The following is an 18,022-nucleotide window of genomic DNA, read 5'->3' as shown; positions in this document are numbered from 1 at the left end:
TAAACGCTTTACCAACTTTTGTAACGCAATATATTAGTTTACATTAAAAACATACATTATATTGTACGAACATGTACGAAGCATTAACAAATCACATCCTATATAGTGCTTTCACCGCCAGAGGTCACTAGGGTTACTGTTTCAGCACGTATTGTAATGAATGTGATCGAGCACGAAGCGCACAGAGACTGGAGTTGAGTCCGGTCCTCGGCGCGAGTGCCAAACACTACACGGTGCGCGGACAGCTGGTGAGTACTATCCATCTCTCTGTCTGCTGGATTTGATCGAATTCAATATCATATTTAAGCTCATATTTCGAATTTAGTTTGGACGTCGGGGTACATTGTAATATGAAATATATCTGTAGCCTTATTGTTTGTTCATCTTCAGCCAAATCATATTTATATACAATTACGAATTTACGTGTGTGCTCTTGCTTTATGGATTTAACTGTACTTGTTGATGTAAATCTACACAGATAAAAAAGGATTAAACATACTACGTATCGTATTCAATGTTATTTATAAGCTTTTCTGAATGAAAAGCCGTATTTTCTGATTTCAGTGGCCATCCAGTAAACAAATCTACAAGCCCAAAGGACTCTCTATGGTGCCCGGTGACTCTCTCATCATGGGGAACGGATCGATCAAAGCCTCTAGATTTGAGGAGACCTGTCTGGCCTCCAGTATAAAAGAAGCCCCTGTACGGGAGTCAGCGGAGCCCCTAAAGATGAGGATTGCCCAATTGGAGGACGAGTTGGCACGGAGAGACCAGGAGCTCCGCGCTCAGGAGAAGAGGTTGCAGAGTCTTCAAAGGGAGTTGGAGGCAAAGGTATCTCAAATCGATAAACTCCAGGATGCTATTGGCTTTAACAGCCTCGGACGTTCTCCGCCGGCCCCTCTGAGGCAGAGCTGCAGGCTCCTGAGTGTGATCAACCAGGGCTCCACCAGGTTCCACAGAGTCGCTGTGGAGGTGCATAGACGCCTTAAGGCCAAAGAGGGAGTTTCGGCCGAACCTACATCAGGACACTTCTGTCACAACCTCAGGGTGCAACACATCTCCACAGAGAGGGCACGGGTACGCAAAGACTCCGGGTAAGTGTGCCGAAAACCTTCTTTGTTTCATAATAGAGTCACTCGAAGGCTGATTCTCTTGGAAGGCGGAGACAGGAGCCTTTGTAGTGTCTCCAACACCAGAGTGGGCTTGAAAGCCTGGATTTCCATAACACACTCTGAAGGGGATGAAGTGGCTCAAGGGTACACAAAAGATGAGGCATCTGTATGCACAGGCAGGAATCATTACTGTTTTCATTAAACACGCTCTTGATGCCGCTCTGCAAATCTCCTGTGATAATTCATTCATAAAGTCCATTTGAGGTCAATGGAGAGACCTCACTGTTTCAGATGATAATGAGTAACAGACACGCCAAATGCAGACTTAGATGTTCAGTTGTGTTGTCAGACTTTTTTAAATGAAAATCTGTCATCATATGAAGAGTTTATTAGGTTTGTAAGCTGTTTTTTATTTGTAGTTATTACTAAATCAAAGCAACCCAAGTGCATTTTGAGCAATATTCTTCGAGTGCTACACTTAGAACGCTCAGAGAAGATTTTTGATCATTTATAAGAACAATATTTAAATCACGATCAAATACAAGAAAGGTCTCAACACACAGTTTGTGCACTCTTTCAGAAAGCCACATGATATCCACCCGGGCAGTGATGAAAATCTGAGATCACTTTTTTGATGGGATAGTTCACCCGAAATTGAAAATATCTCACCATGACTTACTCACTCTCTAGTTGTTCCAAACCTGTATACATGATTTTGTTTGGTTGAACACAGAGAAAGATATTTGGAAGATTGCTTGTAACCAAACAGTTCTTGGACCCCATAGTAGGAAAAATGACAATGGCGGTCAAAAGTGCCCCAGAACTGTTTGCTTTCCTACATTCTTCCAAATGTATTCTTTTATGTTCAACAGAACAAAGAAATATAAAGTAATTTTCCTACTATGGGAGTCAATGGTGACTTACAAGCATACAAATATCTTTTCATGTGTTCATCAGAACAAAGACATTTATACAGATTTGAAACAAATTGAGGATGAGTAAATGATGACAGAAATGGGTGAATGTCTATTTAAATCTGGAAATAAAAGTCAGTAACATTTTAAACAAAGAGAAGTTATAATCTCACACGTTTTTAACATGTGAGTACATGTAGACAACAGAAATGTCACATGTGCAAAAATCCACTTGCAAAATTTGTGGTTCTGGAACTCGTTCGTGTGTATATTACTGAGATCACATGAAATGTAAAACCCCCGAGATCACATAAAACATGCGAATGCGGCTAGCATACAGTATCACCATGTTGGACATAACACAAGCTTTTGTTCACGTGTGTTTCATGTGGCTTTTCTGTTGCTGCTATGTCCAAAAATGATATTCCAGTCTAGATTTCAGAAAGACACACTACTGGATTCTACAGTTAATAAACTTTTCTTCTTCTACCTGGAGCACCAAGAAACTGATCAATGAAGCCATCATGAACAATGACTTTCTGAAGAAGCTGGAGCCTCAGCACACGAGAGAAATGGTGGACTGCATGCATGAGAAGATCTTCGCTGCTGAGCAGCTGGTTATTCAGGAGGGAGAGCCGGGGAACTTCCTTTATGTGCTCGCAGGTACAGTCCGAATGTCATTGACATCTGCTTCTCAATCCTTCATGTTCTCACATAATTGTTCAGGTCAAAACAGCTTTATAGATCAAAATTCTAAAAATGACATTATCGTTTGATCAAAGGACTGCAAATATAGTAATGCTCTGCTACTGTTATTCCTGTTTTATTTCATAAGTGCCTTCTGTTTTAAATGCATTCATTTGGTGTGCTTGTTTAGAGGGTTTATTAGAGGTAATGCAAAACGGCAAGTTGCTGGGTCAGATGCGTCCCGGGACGGCCTTCGGAGAGTTGGCTATTCTCTATAACTGCAAAAGAACGGCCACAGTCAAAGGTGTGTTTTTAAAAGGACAGGGGGACATTTTCATGTGTTTTTTAAGTGTAACTTAAAGTAAATAATCTATCTACAGTTTGATTTATGAACACACAATACATGAATATGCTAATTCTTTTCCGTACCTACTTGTGTAGTGTGTATGTTGTTTAATGGGTGGCATGGAGTGGAATTGATGGTGATTGTGTTTGGTTAGCTGTGACTCAGTCTCACATCTGGGCTCTGGACCGGCAGACTTTTCAAACTATCATGATGAGATCCACTCAGGCCAGACATGAGGAGTACTTCAACTTCCTGCGCAGGTGCATTCATGCCATCAACATTTCTACATGTTTATCACAACACATATACACGTTTCTGCTTGACTGATTGAGTCTGATTATTACTGTATATTACTGTTTAATGCTTGTGGACTACTAAGGATCCCTAGTACAAAAATAAATACTTTTAAAATACAACAATTTATCTGAATAAAGTTACAATTTCTGAAGAGATTTCTTACATTTGTAAAAATATTGAATTAAACTTTATCTACTTGTGCACAATGCGCATTTCTTAATATTTAGCCGAGCACGTGTCAACTCTGTAAAAATAAATCCAGTAAAATAGGTTATATTGCAGCAGCTGGGCACCGGAAAAAAACTGTGAAGTAAAATGACATGTTTTTCATGTTATGTTACACCCAACTTGTAAATTGACAGTTTATTTCTGTAATTTAACATTGTTGCTGCCTTTAAAACAGTAAAATGCAGTTTTTAAGTGTAAAATATGATTGTAGGATATACCTTTTAGTTAGTTCTATATGTCCTTTTTTAATTTAGTGCATATACTTCAGTATATGTTTAGTTGGACCTCTCTGCACGATTCAAGTGCATTAAATACAAAATGAGTTGTTCCAATTTATTTTATAGGTATGCCACATTTTTATATCAAAAGTACAATGCAGGTATTTTTAGTGCGTACATAAATTTAAATCTATTTGCAGTATATTAAGCATGAAATAAATGTATTTCAAATGCATTTTTGTATATTTACAGTATTTTAGTCAGAAGGTTGTAAGAAATCTCTGTATATTTGTATGCACCAAAAAGTGACATGCCATTCTAAATATCAAACCTCGTTACTTTGTTTTTAAGTGTATCGTTATTAAAAGACCTGCCAGAGGAGAAACTTGCCAAAATCGTTGACTGTCTGGAAGTTGTAAGTGTTCAGCATTTTATTGTGCCATGTGATGATGGTGCATGTATATGGTCTAAAATTAAGTGTAATCGGATCACACTTATGTTTGTATAGGATTATTTTGATAAAGGGGAGTATATTATACGTGAAGGTGAGGAAGGTAACACTTTCTTCATCATAGCTAAAGGAGAGGTAAGTATTACAGAATTCTTGTAACTTTTTCTATCAATTCTTCTGACAAATGCATCACTGTAAGATCAGACTGCACTCCTCATTCACATTGTAACAACTGTAACATCCGTATTTTAGGATCCAGGTGGCTAGCACTTAATACAGATGTAAAACATCCAAAACGTATAATTATCTGATGTATTTTAGTCTATGTTTGTGACCAAATGGCATTTGTATTGAAAACAAATCTCAATGCCTACATGGCCGTACTGTACTTGTGCATGCAAAAAAACCTGATATTAATGTCCAGGAACATAGGATGTAAAGCTGCTTTCATTCATTTTTAAACACAGCCATAAAAATGTAGTGATGTAATGAGATTTTCTTTCTCTTTTGACAGGTGTCTGTGACACAGACCACAGAGGGCTTTTCTGAACCTCAAGAGATCAAGACTCTTGGAGTTGGTGATTACTTTGGAGAAAAAGCTCTCATAAGGTTTGGAAAACAATAACACATTTTATATTGCCATTATACCCTTTTCGTGGGCCAAAAACAGATGAACTGTATTGCATATGACAACAACCTATGTTGTTGTATACTGTTCGCCACGACATGAATACACCTTCAGACCGGCAAAATGTGTGTACTGAAATATCTGACCGTTCTCTATAATGTGGTCACTATTGACATCAACACAATCTGTAAACTCTTGCGTTACCGAGGCGACGATTGACGCACTTGTATCTGGAAATGACCACGAAAAGGTACTCCCAACCTCACGATCTAACAAGCGGATTACATTATCAGCACTGTATTTAAAAAAACATTTCCTAAATGGATTTGTCAGTGAGTGAACAACAGGGGGAAAAGCACACAGGAGACTTTGGTCACGTTTGATTATTTGTTGTTTAATGTTGCTCAGATAAAGTGCTCTGCGTTGTCACTGTCACAACAACATTACGTGTCTTGTAATTTCATTTCAGTGAGGATGTCCGCTCGGCTAATATCATTGCAAATGAAGATGACACGCAGTGTTTGGTGGTGGACAGAGAGTAAGTCAGAGAAATTACAATAGCTAGAGAGATTTTCTTAGTAGCATTTTTTATTCTGCAGACAATGCTTCTATGCTGTTGAAACCTATTGTTTTTTTAAATATTATTTTCTAAAAGTATTTTGTAAGTATTCCGAGATCCAAAGATAAAGAGTAATAAAATGTCAAATAAATCTATGTTCAAAGCACACAAACTGGCGATGTAACAATATAATGTGATGTCACCTTGGTTCCCTGATCCCATACACCCCATAATCTTTTATCGACTGATGTGAAATAACAACAAACTATAACCTGTTTCCCTGAATCACTTATAACACTGTCTTATGAACTTCAACAGTAACTTTAACCAGATGGTGGGAACCTACGAGGAACTACAGGCTTACTTGAGAGAGTATGTGGAACAGCTCTCTCTGAGCGATGAGAGGAGAAACGCAGCGTAAGAGCATCTCACACACATCCACAGAGAAGCGTTACATTCCTGTATGTGACTCTCAGACAGCCATCTCCACGCAGGTCTCAGTCACCTCTGTCTGAACGCGGTCCTGAAGCGGCGGAGATCAGAAGACTGAGGGAGAGGGCAGCTGCTTTGTCCTGTAGCAGCTTTCTAAAGGAACTGCAAATAGTGGCAACATTAGGCATGGGAGGCTTTGGCAGAGTGGAACTGGTAAGAGTTTACCCTTACCTCATATACCAAGCACATACAATTCTGCACATAATGGCAGTCAAATGCAGACCGGGCTGTTGTGAATTGTATTGTTTTTATTTGATACACATGCAGATATACCTACACATAATAAGAGCACATTGTTTATTAAAGCGGTCTCTACACTCCAGAATGCTGGGATGTTTCAAACCATGGTTGGATAAAATTTGCAAAAACCCAAACATTTAATTGAACCTAGAAAAGGACTAAGCTATGTATTTTTTTATGTTTTGATGTTTCAGCACCCAGGTGAAAATATAGTGCACAAGAATACACATTATTTAATTACACTTAGTACGCTTCCATAAGTGTACTTAAAGTGCTCTATTTTCACACATTAAGTTTGTACTAAAAAACTTAAAAAGTATTTTTTCTTTCATTTTTCACACTTTCTTATAGATTGATTAAGCACAACGTCTTTTTTATTTTGATGGCAATGACTTACAGCTCAAAATCGTAGCTCAAAGGCGTAGCCATCCGAATTAAAACCAAAAACTCTTGAAATATTTTACTTCGTGCTTAATGAATCTATAAGAGTGTGTGTTAAGAATTTAGAAAATACGAAAGTTTGCTTTTTGGAATTAAATTACAAAAGAAAAAGAACTTTTTGAGTTGTGCTGTGTATTACAAAGATCGTCTTTAGTACTATTAATGGTGTCTCAAAATAGCAAAGGGTTCACACTCAGATCTTAAAAAGTACTAAAGTACTGTATATTCATAAATTAATGTGTGAAAATTAAGCCCTTTATATATGTATATACAGTATAGTTCGGGCATGGAACTCTAAACAAATCGCTAATTGGCTCATTCCTGTCGTGAACGTAGAGGAATGGACGTGGTGGAAGAACCCAAGTGCAGGCAGACACGGATGAAGGGGTTAACAAGACTTTAATAAATAGATACAAAACAAACACCCTCAATGGGGAAAACACTAACCAAACTAACTCTCAAAAACTGAAAACAAACACTTCCCTCAAGGGGGCAAAAACAACCAAACAAGGAGCTTGGAAATAAACGTACAGGACCATGAACTTGTAACACACCATACAGTGCAGGAATCATCTACAGGGGTAACAAGAACAGCATACAAGTACAACGAACGAGCACAGGACTATAGACACGAGGAGGCTTTAAAGGGAAACAAACACAGGATAATTGACAAGGGTCAGGTGCGGCTACTGAAACACTCAGGGAAGGTTAACGAGGAAACGAGATGGCGGGAAACACTGACGAGACACGAGAAAGCACATGGCAAGTCAGAATCAAAACAAAGCCATGTCTTTCTCACACAAAACCTAAGGCTATGCCATGACTCCGCTGCAAGACCAAGAATAAACATGACATGATAGCGGAATCATGACACATTCCAATGTGTCTTGTATCCGAAATACGTACTTATTTACGTAACCGTATACCTGTATATGGCATTCCAACCTGTGCTCAGGATGCTGCGCGATTACGAAAGCTTATTTTATCCCTCCTCCTCCCCAGCTCCAAATCCTTCCTTTGTTTTTTTATACACTGAAGCTGAATATAAGCTGAACTATTTTTTTATTATCTCAGCAACAGCAGCAAATCTTGTCTGCCAAAATCAAGCTTATGTACAGTTCATTGCATGTCCCTGCTAATAAATGCTGTTTGAAATGATCACTCCGAGAGTTGACATGACTGAAATAAATGTACTTGTATTGAAGTGCACTTTTTTTACCTGGGCACAGATTTCCAATATCAATAACTGGTCATATTATTTGGTTTGTTTATAGGAAAATGTTATTTTCTTACAGGTCAAGATGAAAGATTCAGAAGATACAGCGTATGCCTTAAAGTGTATAAAAAAGAAGCACATTGTGGACAGCAGACAGCAGGAGCACATCTATTCCGAAAAAAACATCCTCCGGCAAACCAATTCGAACTTCATCGTCAGGTCAGTGCTTAATGCATTCACCCTGAATTGAATGTGACTGTTGATATGTCCACTTTGAAATTAAAACGAAACGTTTAGCGGACACACACTTTTGTCCTTTGAGTGCCCAGTTCAGAGCTCAGGAACCTTGTAGTTGCTGCTGTGAAGTAATAATAGACCTTCGTCTTTAATACTCCAGACTGTGTGTAACAAGTGTGGTAGAGAAAACAGATATCTACAGTGGTAGAGAAATAAAGTAATTTGGGTTTAAATGGATGCAGTGGTCCCAGTGTGCCAGTGGGTTTTTCGTCTCTTTCTGTAAAGGGGGGCTTGTGCTTTGCATGTTGCTATGAAACTCCCCTGGGAATCTCAGAGCCTGTCTTTGATTGTTTACTCTTGCTCATTTTATCGGCCGTCTGGCATTTGTGGACGAAAGGCTAGAGCTGCTTTACACACACTTCTGGCTCTTTACGAATGCTGGCCTGGTAATGTTGAATGTGAAGGGAACGAATTGCACTACGTCATATATGTCAGGGTGATTTTAGCACCGGATTCACTATCAAGCATCAGGTTCACAGATGTTTGCTGTGCCTAAATAGGGTGCTGGAAAAACATGCAATAGTTGACATGATGTGACATTGAGAGACAGACACCTTAATCTGCTGTTAAATGACTTACAGACAGGTCCGGCGTTATAGGCAGAGCAGGCAGTCCGGGTTTGGAGGTGGCAGTCTCCAACTTCCAGGAATATAACATCAAATTGCTGCAGCAGTGTTTAGAAACCAAACCAGTCTACATGAGTCTCGGCTGCGCGCACCTGTCCTCACATGCAGTGCGAGTCGAGTGACGCATGTAACCGCATATTTCTTTTACAGTCTTTGGCATAGTTTGTCATAACAACATATTGTTTTAACGCGTTTTAAAATGCTTGCTCATTTAAACTTTTTATCTACTTCTAACTCGAAGTGTGCTCACAGACGCAAGTTATCATACAGCGCAAGAACACTAGCAAGTTTTCTGTTGTGTCTTCTTGTGCATTTTTTATACTGTGAAATACAAGGTTATGTCGAAAATAGTCTGTTGTGTCTTAAATGAAAGTACAGAACAGTCGGATTTATCACTATATCTTCGCGTCGTGTCCTTTTTTCCATCGTGGGAAGTTTTCTGTTGGAACTATAACTTGCCCCCTCATGGGTTTTTCTGTTTTATTTAATAAAGTATTTTTGTTATCCCTTCCCGCTGCCTACGTATGGTTTCTCTGTCAATCCTGAAAGTAAAATGTCTACTAAGTTTTTGGAGAATAAAATGTCAAAATTTCACAATATTTATGTACAAATTCAAACAACTTACTTATTCTGACTTGTAATATTAAAATATGTAAGATAATAATACATTTTTATGTATAAAATTATATATTTGTGTAAATGGGCAAAATGTAGGATAGCGACAAACACAAAAACTGTAAATTAGGATTTCGGGTGTAATAATTAGTCTTTTAAATATTTCAGAAATTTACTTTTGTTGTAAATATGCATGACAAGATTGTTACACTGCAATTACATTTTAGTGGACGTCTTCAGGGAAAATGTATGTATATTTATTTTTCGTCTAGAAAAACAAAAAGGCAATTAAATTAAAGTTTTGCATGGAAGCAAGCGTACGCACAGTTCCCCTTCAGTTAGTCTCTCAACTTTGTGTTGAGAGACTGACTGGGGGTTTGATCTTGAAAACGTATCATCTCCGAGAGGAATTTCAAAACGCCAATGGGCTTGGAATGACACACGCACGCCAGTCCCGCCACGTACATACGGGTATAAAAGGAAGATGGCGGCGGCCATTCATTCACCCTTTGGGCTGAGGAACCTGGGAGGTATCTCTCGGTCGCTGCAGTGGTTCGGCGAAGCTTTGTGGCATGAAGACACAACGTGTCGGTCTCTCGACGTTGTGTTGAGAGACTGACTAGGAACCTATCTCTACACGCCACGGTGCTGAGCGACACTGACAAGACTAGCGAGTGCTACTGCGAGACGTAATCTTCCTGAAACCTGAGGAGCTGCGCTCGGGACCATGACGACCTATGGGTGGCCACTTCGCGGCGCAGCAGGATCTGCGTGATCGCCTCAGTCTGCTTCTGGACCGCGGAGAACTGCTGTGCCATGTCCTCCACAGTATCAACAAACAGCCCAGCTTGCAAGATGGGCGCGTCCAGAATGCGGGCCTTCTCGGTGTTGCCCATCTGCGCAAGGTTGAGCCACAGATGCCTCTTTTGGATCACCATTGTGCCGTGAACTTCGTCGCCCAGAGCGTGAAGTGCGTAACTCGATCATGTGAGTTGGGTCGGACTTCCCGCCTTCCCGTCCTTCAGCACTTTAGCCTTAAAAACCTGGAGGACTGCCATAGCATGTAGAGCAGAAGCATCCTGTCCAGCAGCACCGTAAACTGTCAAAGAAAGCTTATGAGCCTAGGACAGAAGTCTTCATCGATCCCTCCAGGTGGGCACAGGTGCCCTGCGACTGCACGTTCCACCTGGGGGATGTCGACGTAGCCCTGGGCCGCACCACCATCCAGGGAAGTCAGAGCTACCGAGCCCTCTAGTCTGGAACACACCAAGAAGGGTGCATTCCAGGACTTAGCGAGCTCCTCATGCACCTCGGGGGAAAATGGGGCTTTTGACCACTCTCCTTTTTGACTGATCCGGTCAAAAATCTAGCGCTATGTAGGACCAGGGTCTCGAAGGGACAGACAGCTGTTGGAGTAACCCATCTGGGGGTCGATTGGAAGTCTTACAGGTGGCAAAAATCGAGCAAGCCAAAACAAAATCTTGAATATCGCGAGACATCACAATTTGAGCCTGGAGATGACTCTCAGGAGTCTCAGGTAAAATATGTTTGGGAGTAGACGGGCGTTCGGAGTGATCAAAAATATGCGATAAAGAATTGGGTTTGATGTTCTTGGAACCCGGTCGGTACGAGAGAGAAAAATCTAAACGACCGAAAAAGGACCCACCGAGCCTGTCTGGAGTTCAGTATTTTAGCAGATTGAATGTATTTCAGCATTTATCAATGTACGATTATTAGCTACCTACGAAAAAGTAATGAATCACACGTAAGCGTTGTCGTAAGGAGGGACATTGTTTTTATGCTTAAACCCTTTTTCATCTTTCACCTATATCCATATTTTCATTGTATGAATTATTATCATTTGCTCCAGGAAAATAGCCCAATATATACAGTGTGTGTTTTTCAGATTGTTCAGGACGTTCCATGACAATAAATATGTTTATATGCTGCTTGAGGTCTGTCTAGGAGGAGAACTCTGGAGCGTGCTGAGGGACATGTGAGTGTAGGTTGTTTTCGTTTTTTAACATATTACAACCTGCTGTCTTTTATTAACATAATTTAATCACATGTACGGTTATTAATGATTATAGCTGAATGATTCTTATCTTGGCACGATGGCCAGTAAGGGCCAGTAAAGTCTCTTAAATGAGCTTGCTGTGATTTCATTTAGGGGCTGCTTTGATGAAGCTACGGCCCGATTCTGCACTGGATGTGTGCTGGAGGCTTTCGATTATCTGCACGGATCGGGCATTGTTTACAGAGACCTGAAGCCAGAGAATCTGCTGCTGGATGCTGAAGGCTACGTCAAAATGGTCATTTTATGTGCAGACGTTCTATATGTACTAGTGGTCAGACAGTGATTTTGAGACAGTGTTATAGAAGCCATTTATGATGGCAAATTTGTATTTAAACACCAACATAACAAAACCGACACATAAAAAACCTCAAAATTGCCAGTTGATTTATAATATTAATCAAATACATCCAACTAATATATTAGGCTAATGGTCAAAAAGGCATTTGTTGACGTAAGCCACACCTACAAATGAAGGAATGTTAATGGATTAGAAAACAAAATAATAATGGTAACACTTTACAATGAGCTAACATGAACTAACATGGAACAATACCTTTACAGTATTTATTAATTATAATTCATGTTCATTTCAGCGATTACTTTTTGGGTGGTCTTAGTCAAATCATACCACAAACTGACATAGATTTGTTAGGGGTCTGGTTACACGAGGCGTTTCAGGTAGGTCTGGGTGAGCATGCGCTTTTAGTTGGAATGCATCTTTTTTTCCGATGCTTTAATTTTTGCAATTTTACGTGTCTAATACATGCATAGGCAACTTATAACACACCAAAGACATAGAAAAACATGTGTTTTCGCGCTATATGACCCCTTTAAAGTATTAATTTTGTTTTAACACCTTTGTATTAGGATTTATGTTCAAACTACAAACTAAAAACAGTACTGCTTTGGCTTAAATGAACATGTTTCAATCAAGTAGATCAAAATAATATGTGATGCTTGTTCAATTTACTAAAATAAATCAAGTATACATAACACAATACGTACTTAATCTTTTGTTCTGAGGAATTGTGTGATATTTGTTTGCAAATGACTGTTGGTTTGATAATGTTTACATTTGTGTGTGTTGTGCTGAAGGTGTCCATGGATAAATACCGTTGGGGCCATCGTTAAGTACATTGTACATTCTGAGATCAATTCACAAATTTCCTCTTTCTCACCTTCACCTTTTGGAATCCCGTGTTTTCTCAGACTGATTTTGGTTTTGCCAAGAAGATTGGACTAGGCAAGAAGACTTGGACGTTTTGTGGAACCCCTGAGTATGTGGCTCCGGAGATCATTATGAATAAAGGTCATGACTTGGGAGCCGACTGCTGGTCTTTGGGCATCCTCATTTTTGAGCTGCTGATCGGCAGGTAATCATATTGTTGTGAAGGTCTTTTAATGTTTTTTTTATTCCCTCTTATCCTAGAATCAACACCACAGAACAAAAGGGTAATATCTCATCCCAGTAAATGCTGAAAACTGAAAATGCTCGACTGGTTTTGCTTCATTAATTGAATGCTCTCCTGTCACCATCAATTCAACAAATTTGCGCAGTCCAGTATGACTGCCGAGGCCAAAAGACAGCGTGTTTGGGAAACCTGCTCGGAAGCAATCATTGTGTGCACCAACTCCACTCGGTGCCCGTAGTGGCCCAGAAAATACACACTTCACCTTTGATGGGCAAAGCATTTCCAGACCTTCTCAGAATCAGTTCTGTAGCTAAACTAAAGAAACAAATGGTCGGCTAGTGTAAAATTAACCTTCATTGGCTCCCAGAGCATCCTTCATATCTTGAGACTTAAGTCAGCATTAGCACGGCAACAACCTTTGTTGTCTAAATGGTTCCATAAAAACCTTTAACATCTGAAGAACCTTCACGTTTCACAAAAGGTTCTTCTATGGCACGCTGTAAAGAACCTTTTAAGCAGTAGCTTAATAATATTTGTTTTAGTGACTCATCTCAACATTTTCCTTATGATAAACTATATTTGATGATGACTTTTCTGAAATGTAACATCTGCCCCACGACTGTCAGCCCCCCTTTCACAGGTTCTGATCCAATCAGGATCTACACTATGGTTCTGCATGGCATTGAGAAGGTGGACATTCCCAAGAGGATCACCAAGCGTCCCGAGGATCTCATACGGAGGCTTTGCAAGTATGACTCGTTCATTTTAGATGCATACAGTATCTATCACATTGCACTGTTTAGTAATCAGATGTAAGACAAGATTCTTAAAAGGTCTCTTTCTGTTTACCTTGTCATCATATACAATATTATGTTCTGTACGTTTAGAAATCCATGCATAGCTGTGCATGCATGTTAATGTAGGCCTATTCATATTCTTTTTCTGTTTCTGGGCTTGTATAAGAGCAGTCAGAAACTCTTACTTATTTCCCCGGTCATCAGACTCAATCCAGCAGAGCGGCTTGGAAATAAGAAGAACGGCATCATTGAAATCAAGAAACACAAGTAGGTCAAAAAATGTGAAAAATCTGTTGGTATTTACTGTTGTTTTACATCTGTGTGACTTTCTTTCTCGCATGCAATACTAAAGGAGGATGTTTGATTTGTATTCTGGCATTTTTCATACAACTAGGGAGGCACCGAAATAAAAAGATCTTGGCCGAAGCCGGATAAAAATGAAACAGTTGGCTGAAGGCTGAATACGTTTCCCTCCTGTATTTATTTAGCCACATTTTCACTATTGCATAAACTGAATGGTCAACGTATACTTTTTATATTGTTTCTTGTTTTTTAATATACGTAACACACGTCTCCCTTCTTGAATAGCGTAAATTAGGCTTTTAACCTTCTGCTGAAAGAATGTACTGTACTCTGTACCAAAACAATTTTTACATATGTTAAGCTTCTAATGTTCAATAACACTTTTTTCTGACTAAACGAAAACTGTTGGATTATTATAGGCTACACTATAAAATGATTCAAAGAGTCCATGCAAGCAATTCTGACTGACAACCATTTTATATCACATCTCTCCTCCAAACTCCGCCCACAAAAGCTAACTGTTCTCTCAGGCCACGTTAACAGGATGAAAAACGGCCTTCGCGTTTTTGAAAAGTTGCACGTACCCATGACAGCGTTATCAGAACGGTCTGCATTTACATGGATCCAGGAAAACGAATAAAAATGCTGTAGTATGCACGCCAGGCCAGTGGATGGCGATGTTGTTGTGTAAAGAAACAGGACGTGTTATAACACATGGACAGTTATAAGCCAAAAGTGCTTTTTAATATGTATATGTGTGTTTAAACGTCAATACATAGTGGAGCAGCAAAAGCTTACAGTACAGAAAGTACTATACTCGCACGACGGTGCGTAATATGAATGTCCATTATATGCATGCGCCTGACGTCATCGTTTTCAGAAAGTTCTTGCAGTTTACACAGAAACTTTGAAAGTTTGCATTTTCAGTCCCCAAAACGCTGTTTCCATCTAAACAGACGGCTTTTTCGTGTAAACGGCCAAGGTGCCATCATTTCTTTTTTGCCATTTTCGGCTGAATATTTTGGTTTCCGAACATTCGGTACATCCCTGTATACAAAAACAGTTAAAGGGACGGTTCACCCAAAAGTAAGAATGATGTCATTTACTCACCTTCGAGTTCCAAATCTGTATAGAGTTCTTTGTTCTGTTGAACACAAAATACAATATTTTAAAGTAGGAAAGCAAACAGTTCTGGGGCACGTTTGACTAGCATTGTCATTTTTTCTACTATGGTAGTCAATGGGGGCCAAGAACTGTTTGGTTACAAGCATTCTTCCAAATATCTTTCTCTCTGTTCAACCAAACAAAAAATAACTAGAGGGTGAGTAATTCGTAAAGTTTTTTGGGTGAACTATCCTTTAAAATAAACCACATTCAATTTTTTATTATACGTGAAGAACTGCCCAAAATCACTTAAATCACATAGTGAACTTTGGTACTGTGTTTGGCACCAACTAAAGTCAAAACTAAAATGAACATGATTGCAAATGAGATTTCAGAGCAGAAGATAGTCAAATAGACAATTTTCTATAATATAGCTGTGGTCAAAAAAATGCTAAAAGGCAAGCATAAGACTGCAAAACTCACAATCTATGAGTTTCTGTGACAATCATGTCTAGCCTATACAGAAATAATGGTACACAAGTTTTGCTTTTGATTTATCCAGTTCTTTTACAGACGTGGTGTTGTTGCTGGAGATAAGCAAATAGCTGCTTACATTGCTTGCACACTTGTGATGATGCTAAATGGGACATCCAGAGACCTTGGAGCCCTTGCTCTTACAGTCTCTACTGTACAGGCTTCTGTGTTTCATTTATCTGCACTGGTGAACATAAGATCCACTTCACTGATCCGTGTGTGTGCTCAAAGGTAGTCTATTGTTGAGCGTGTTTTGCTGTGTGTGACTTTTGTGTCACATTACAATGGTTAGCTGAACCTGCCTGCCAAATTATTCAAAGTGTGTATTCACAGGAGAAACAATTAGAGGCCGAAATGAGAGTCTCAGCTGTCTTCTCCAACAGAGTGTTGAAGGCATAGACAGCACGCTGGGACTTTCCTTTAACAGAGAGAGCAATACAGTGTTTAAAGAGGACTAGGAGAGTTACTCGACCTAAAGCTATACTGGAGCACAGCAGATATATACCGGGGCCCGTGCCCTAGTAAAAGGGGGTCTAGTGACGCCCCTGGAGAGGACCATCAACACATAACTGTGACTGTGGTAGCTTAAAGGGACAATTCACTCAAAATAAAGTTTTTGACATCTTTTTATTCAGACTCCTGTTATTCCACACTTGCATGACCTTCTTTCTTCTGCAGAACACAAAAGAAGATATTTGAGAAATGTCGCAGTTGTTTTGTGTCCATTCAATTGACGTCAATGAGGCGAGTGTGTTGTTCTTTAAAATATCTCATAGAAGAAAGAAAGTCATACAGGTTTGGAATAACACGAGGGAGAATAAATATTATCCCATTCATTTGAATATTGTAGCTACGTGCTGCTGTCTATTGAGATGTGTGTGAATTCATTATTATGCAGTGTTAGACATGCAGTACATTGTGTGAACGCCACAATAGAATTGGAATCTTGAAAAGCTTTCAGGTTGTAAACCTCTAGTGTTTATTTCCAACCTTATCGAACACTTTTGAGTTAAAGTCTTCAGGATTGCTAGAAACTTCACAACAGGCGTGTGTTTAACTTTGTTGTTGAAACCCAAACATCAATATGGACTTCACCATTAGGAAGTGGCGTCGGTTATGCTTAGGTTATTAGGTAAATGTTTTCCTTTGAGAGAAAGTGTCTGACTGCTGTTCATTCTCTTAGGTGGTTTCAAGGCTTCAACTGGGAGGGACTGAGAAGAAGAAAGCTGGCATCTCCTCTGAGGAGAGAGGTGAAGCATAACACTGTTTTTACACGTGTCACATTGTGTTAGAAATAAAAGAAGAGTCGTTTCTCCGTGCTTACTTTACTTTTTTCTGTTCTGTCATGTCTCTTATTTCCCCAGCTGAAAGGGCCACTGGATCACAGTCACTTCGACATGTTTCCCCCTGAGCTTGAAGAACCTCCAGATGAAGTGTCTGGCTGGGATAAAGACTTCTGAGAACAAGTCATATCTGCGAGCATTTTGTGCAGATCATCGCTTTGTTCTCAAAGTATTTTAGACCTCTTTTCTGGCCTGTTTGACTTTGTAAGTGAACAAAGGACCACACAAAATCAAGACAGCCCACATACGTGCTCAAACCTCATATCAAGTGATTGGTGAAGAATGTCTCAGAAGTCTCAGTGTACCTCAGAATGGATGTTGACTCCCTGAGCTGTTTGTTGTTTTGTACTAATGTTATGTTGGTAACAGTATCTAACATTTGACATGGTTAACTAGACAAAAGTCCACATTTAATGGATTAAGTTCAATGGAGAAACACTTCGAAACCGAAAAACGATCGTCTGTGAAATGCTTTCGAACTAAATCTGGTCCAAACTGTGCATAATTTCGGTGACCCTGTGCGGAGCAAACATGAATATTAATGAGATCCCAGTTTCATATTAAAGCGCATAGGTGGCACTTTAAAGGTCCCATTGGTGCCCGAGGTCACTGAAAAACTCAGGCATACAATATTTCAGGACACCGGTAAACATCTTCGAGCCACCATTTGGTAATAAGTATGCTCTGATGCTCCGCCTTATTTGACACGGGAAACTATACTGATTTCATTCAAGAGAAAGTCAGGGACGGAACACAGTGAAAAGAGGAGAGCAATCCCAAAGCGGTTTATTATTGTTATTATTAATGCAATCTTGATTTAGAATTTTATTTGTAGCTACTAAACACCTTTTCTTCCATGAAATATAGGTGCAAAACAATCCTCTCCGAAACTTTTCACAAAACCTTCTTCAAAAGAAATGGTTGATGTATCATCTTCAAAAACAGCCGTAAGCCAGATATTTAACTTGGAGTTGAGATGTAATATATTATTAAAAACAACCTGAGAAAATAATTCCTGTGATGTCTAATGATTTTATCATTGTATTGATTTTTTACCATTGACTATCATAGTAGGAAATTTTACT

General features: G+C 39.4%; 1 protein-coding gene across 1 annotated transcript; it reads left to right on the top strand.

Annotated features, from left to right (window-relative positions):
- The first annotated feature begins 244 nt into the window (after positions 1-244).
- Positions 245-17,942, top strand: prkg2l (protein kinase cGMP-dependent 2, like). The gene is made up of 19 exons (XM_079473737.1): positions 245-248; positions 565-1,094; positions 2,523-2,689; positions 2,904-3,017; positions 3,214-3,319; positions 4,154-4,217; positions 4,311-4,388; positions 4,768-4,862; positions 5,351-5,419; positions 5,759-5,857; positions 5,935-6,085; positions 7,909-8,048; positions 11,274-11,363; positions 11,538-11,679; positions 12,654-12,817; positions 13,483-13,605; positions 13,858-13,920; positions 16,778-16,844; positions 16,959-17,942. Exons 2-19 carry the CDS (start codon positions 607-609, stop codon positions 17,052-17,054), a joined length of 2,316 nt encoding a protein of 771 aa, XP_079329863.1. The 5' UTR covers positions 245-248; positions 565-606; the 3' UTR covers positions 17,055-17,942.
- The last annotated feature ends 80 nt before the right edge of the window (positions 17,943-18,022 follow it).

Source organism: Barbatula barbatula, assembly GCF_947034865.1.
Source record: "Barbatula barbatula genome assembly, chromosome: 14".
NCBI lineage: Eukaryota > Metazoa > Chordata > Actinopteri > Cypriniformes > Nemacheilidae > Barbatula > Barbatula barbatula.
Note: the sequence above shows the minus strand (reverse complement) of the source record. Positions and strands in the feature narration are given on the sequence as shown.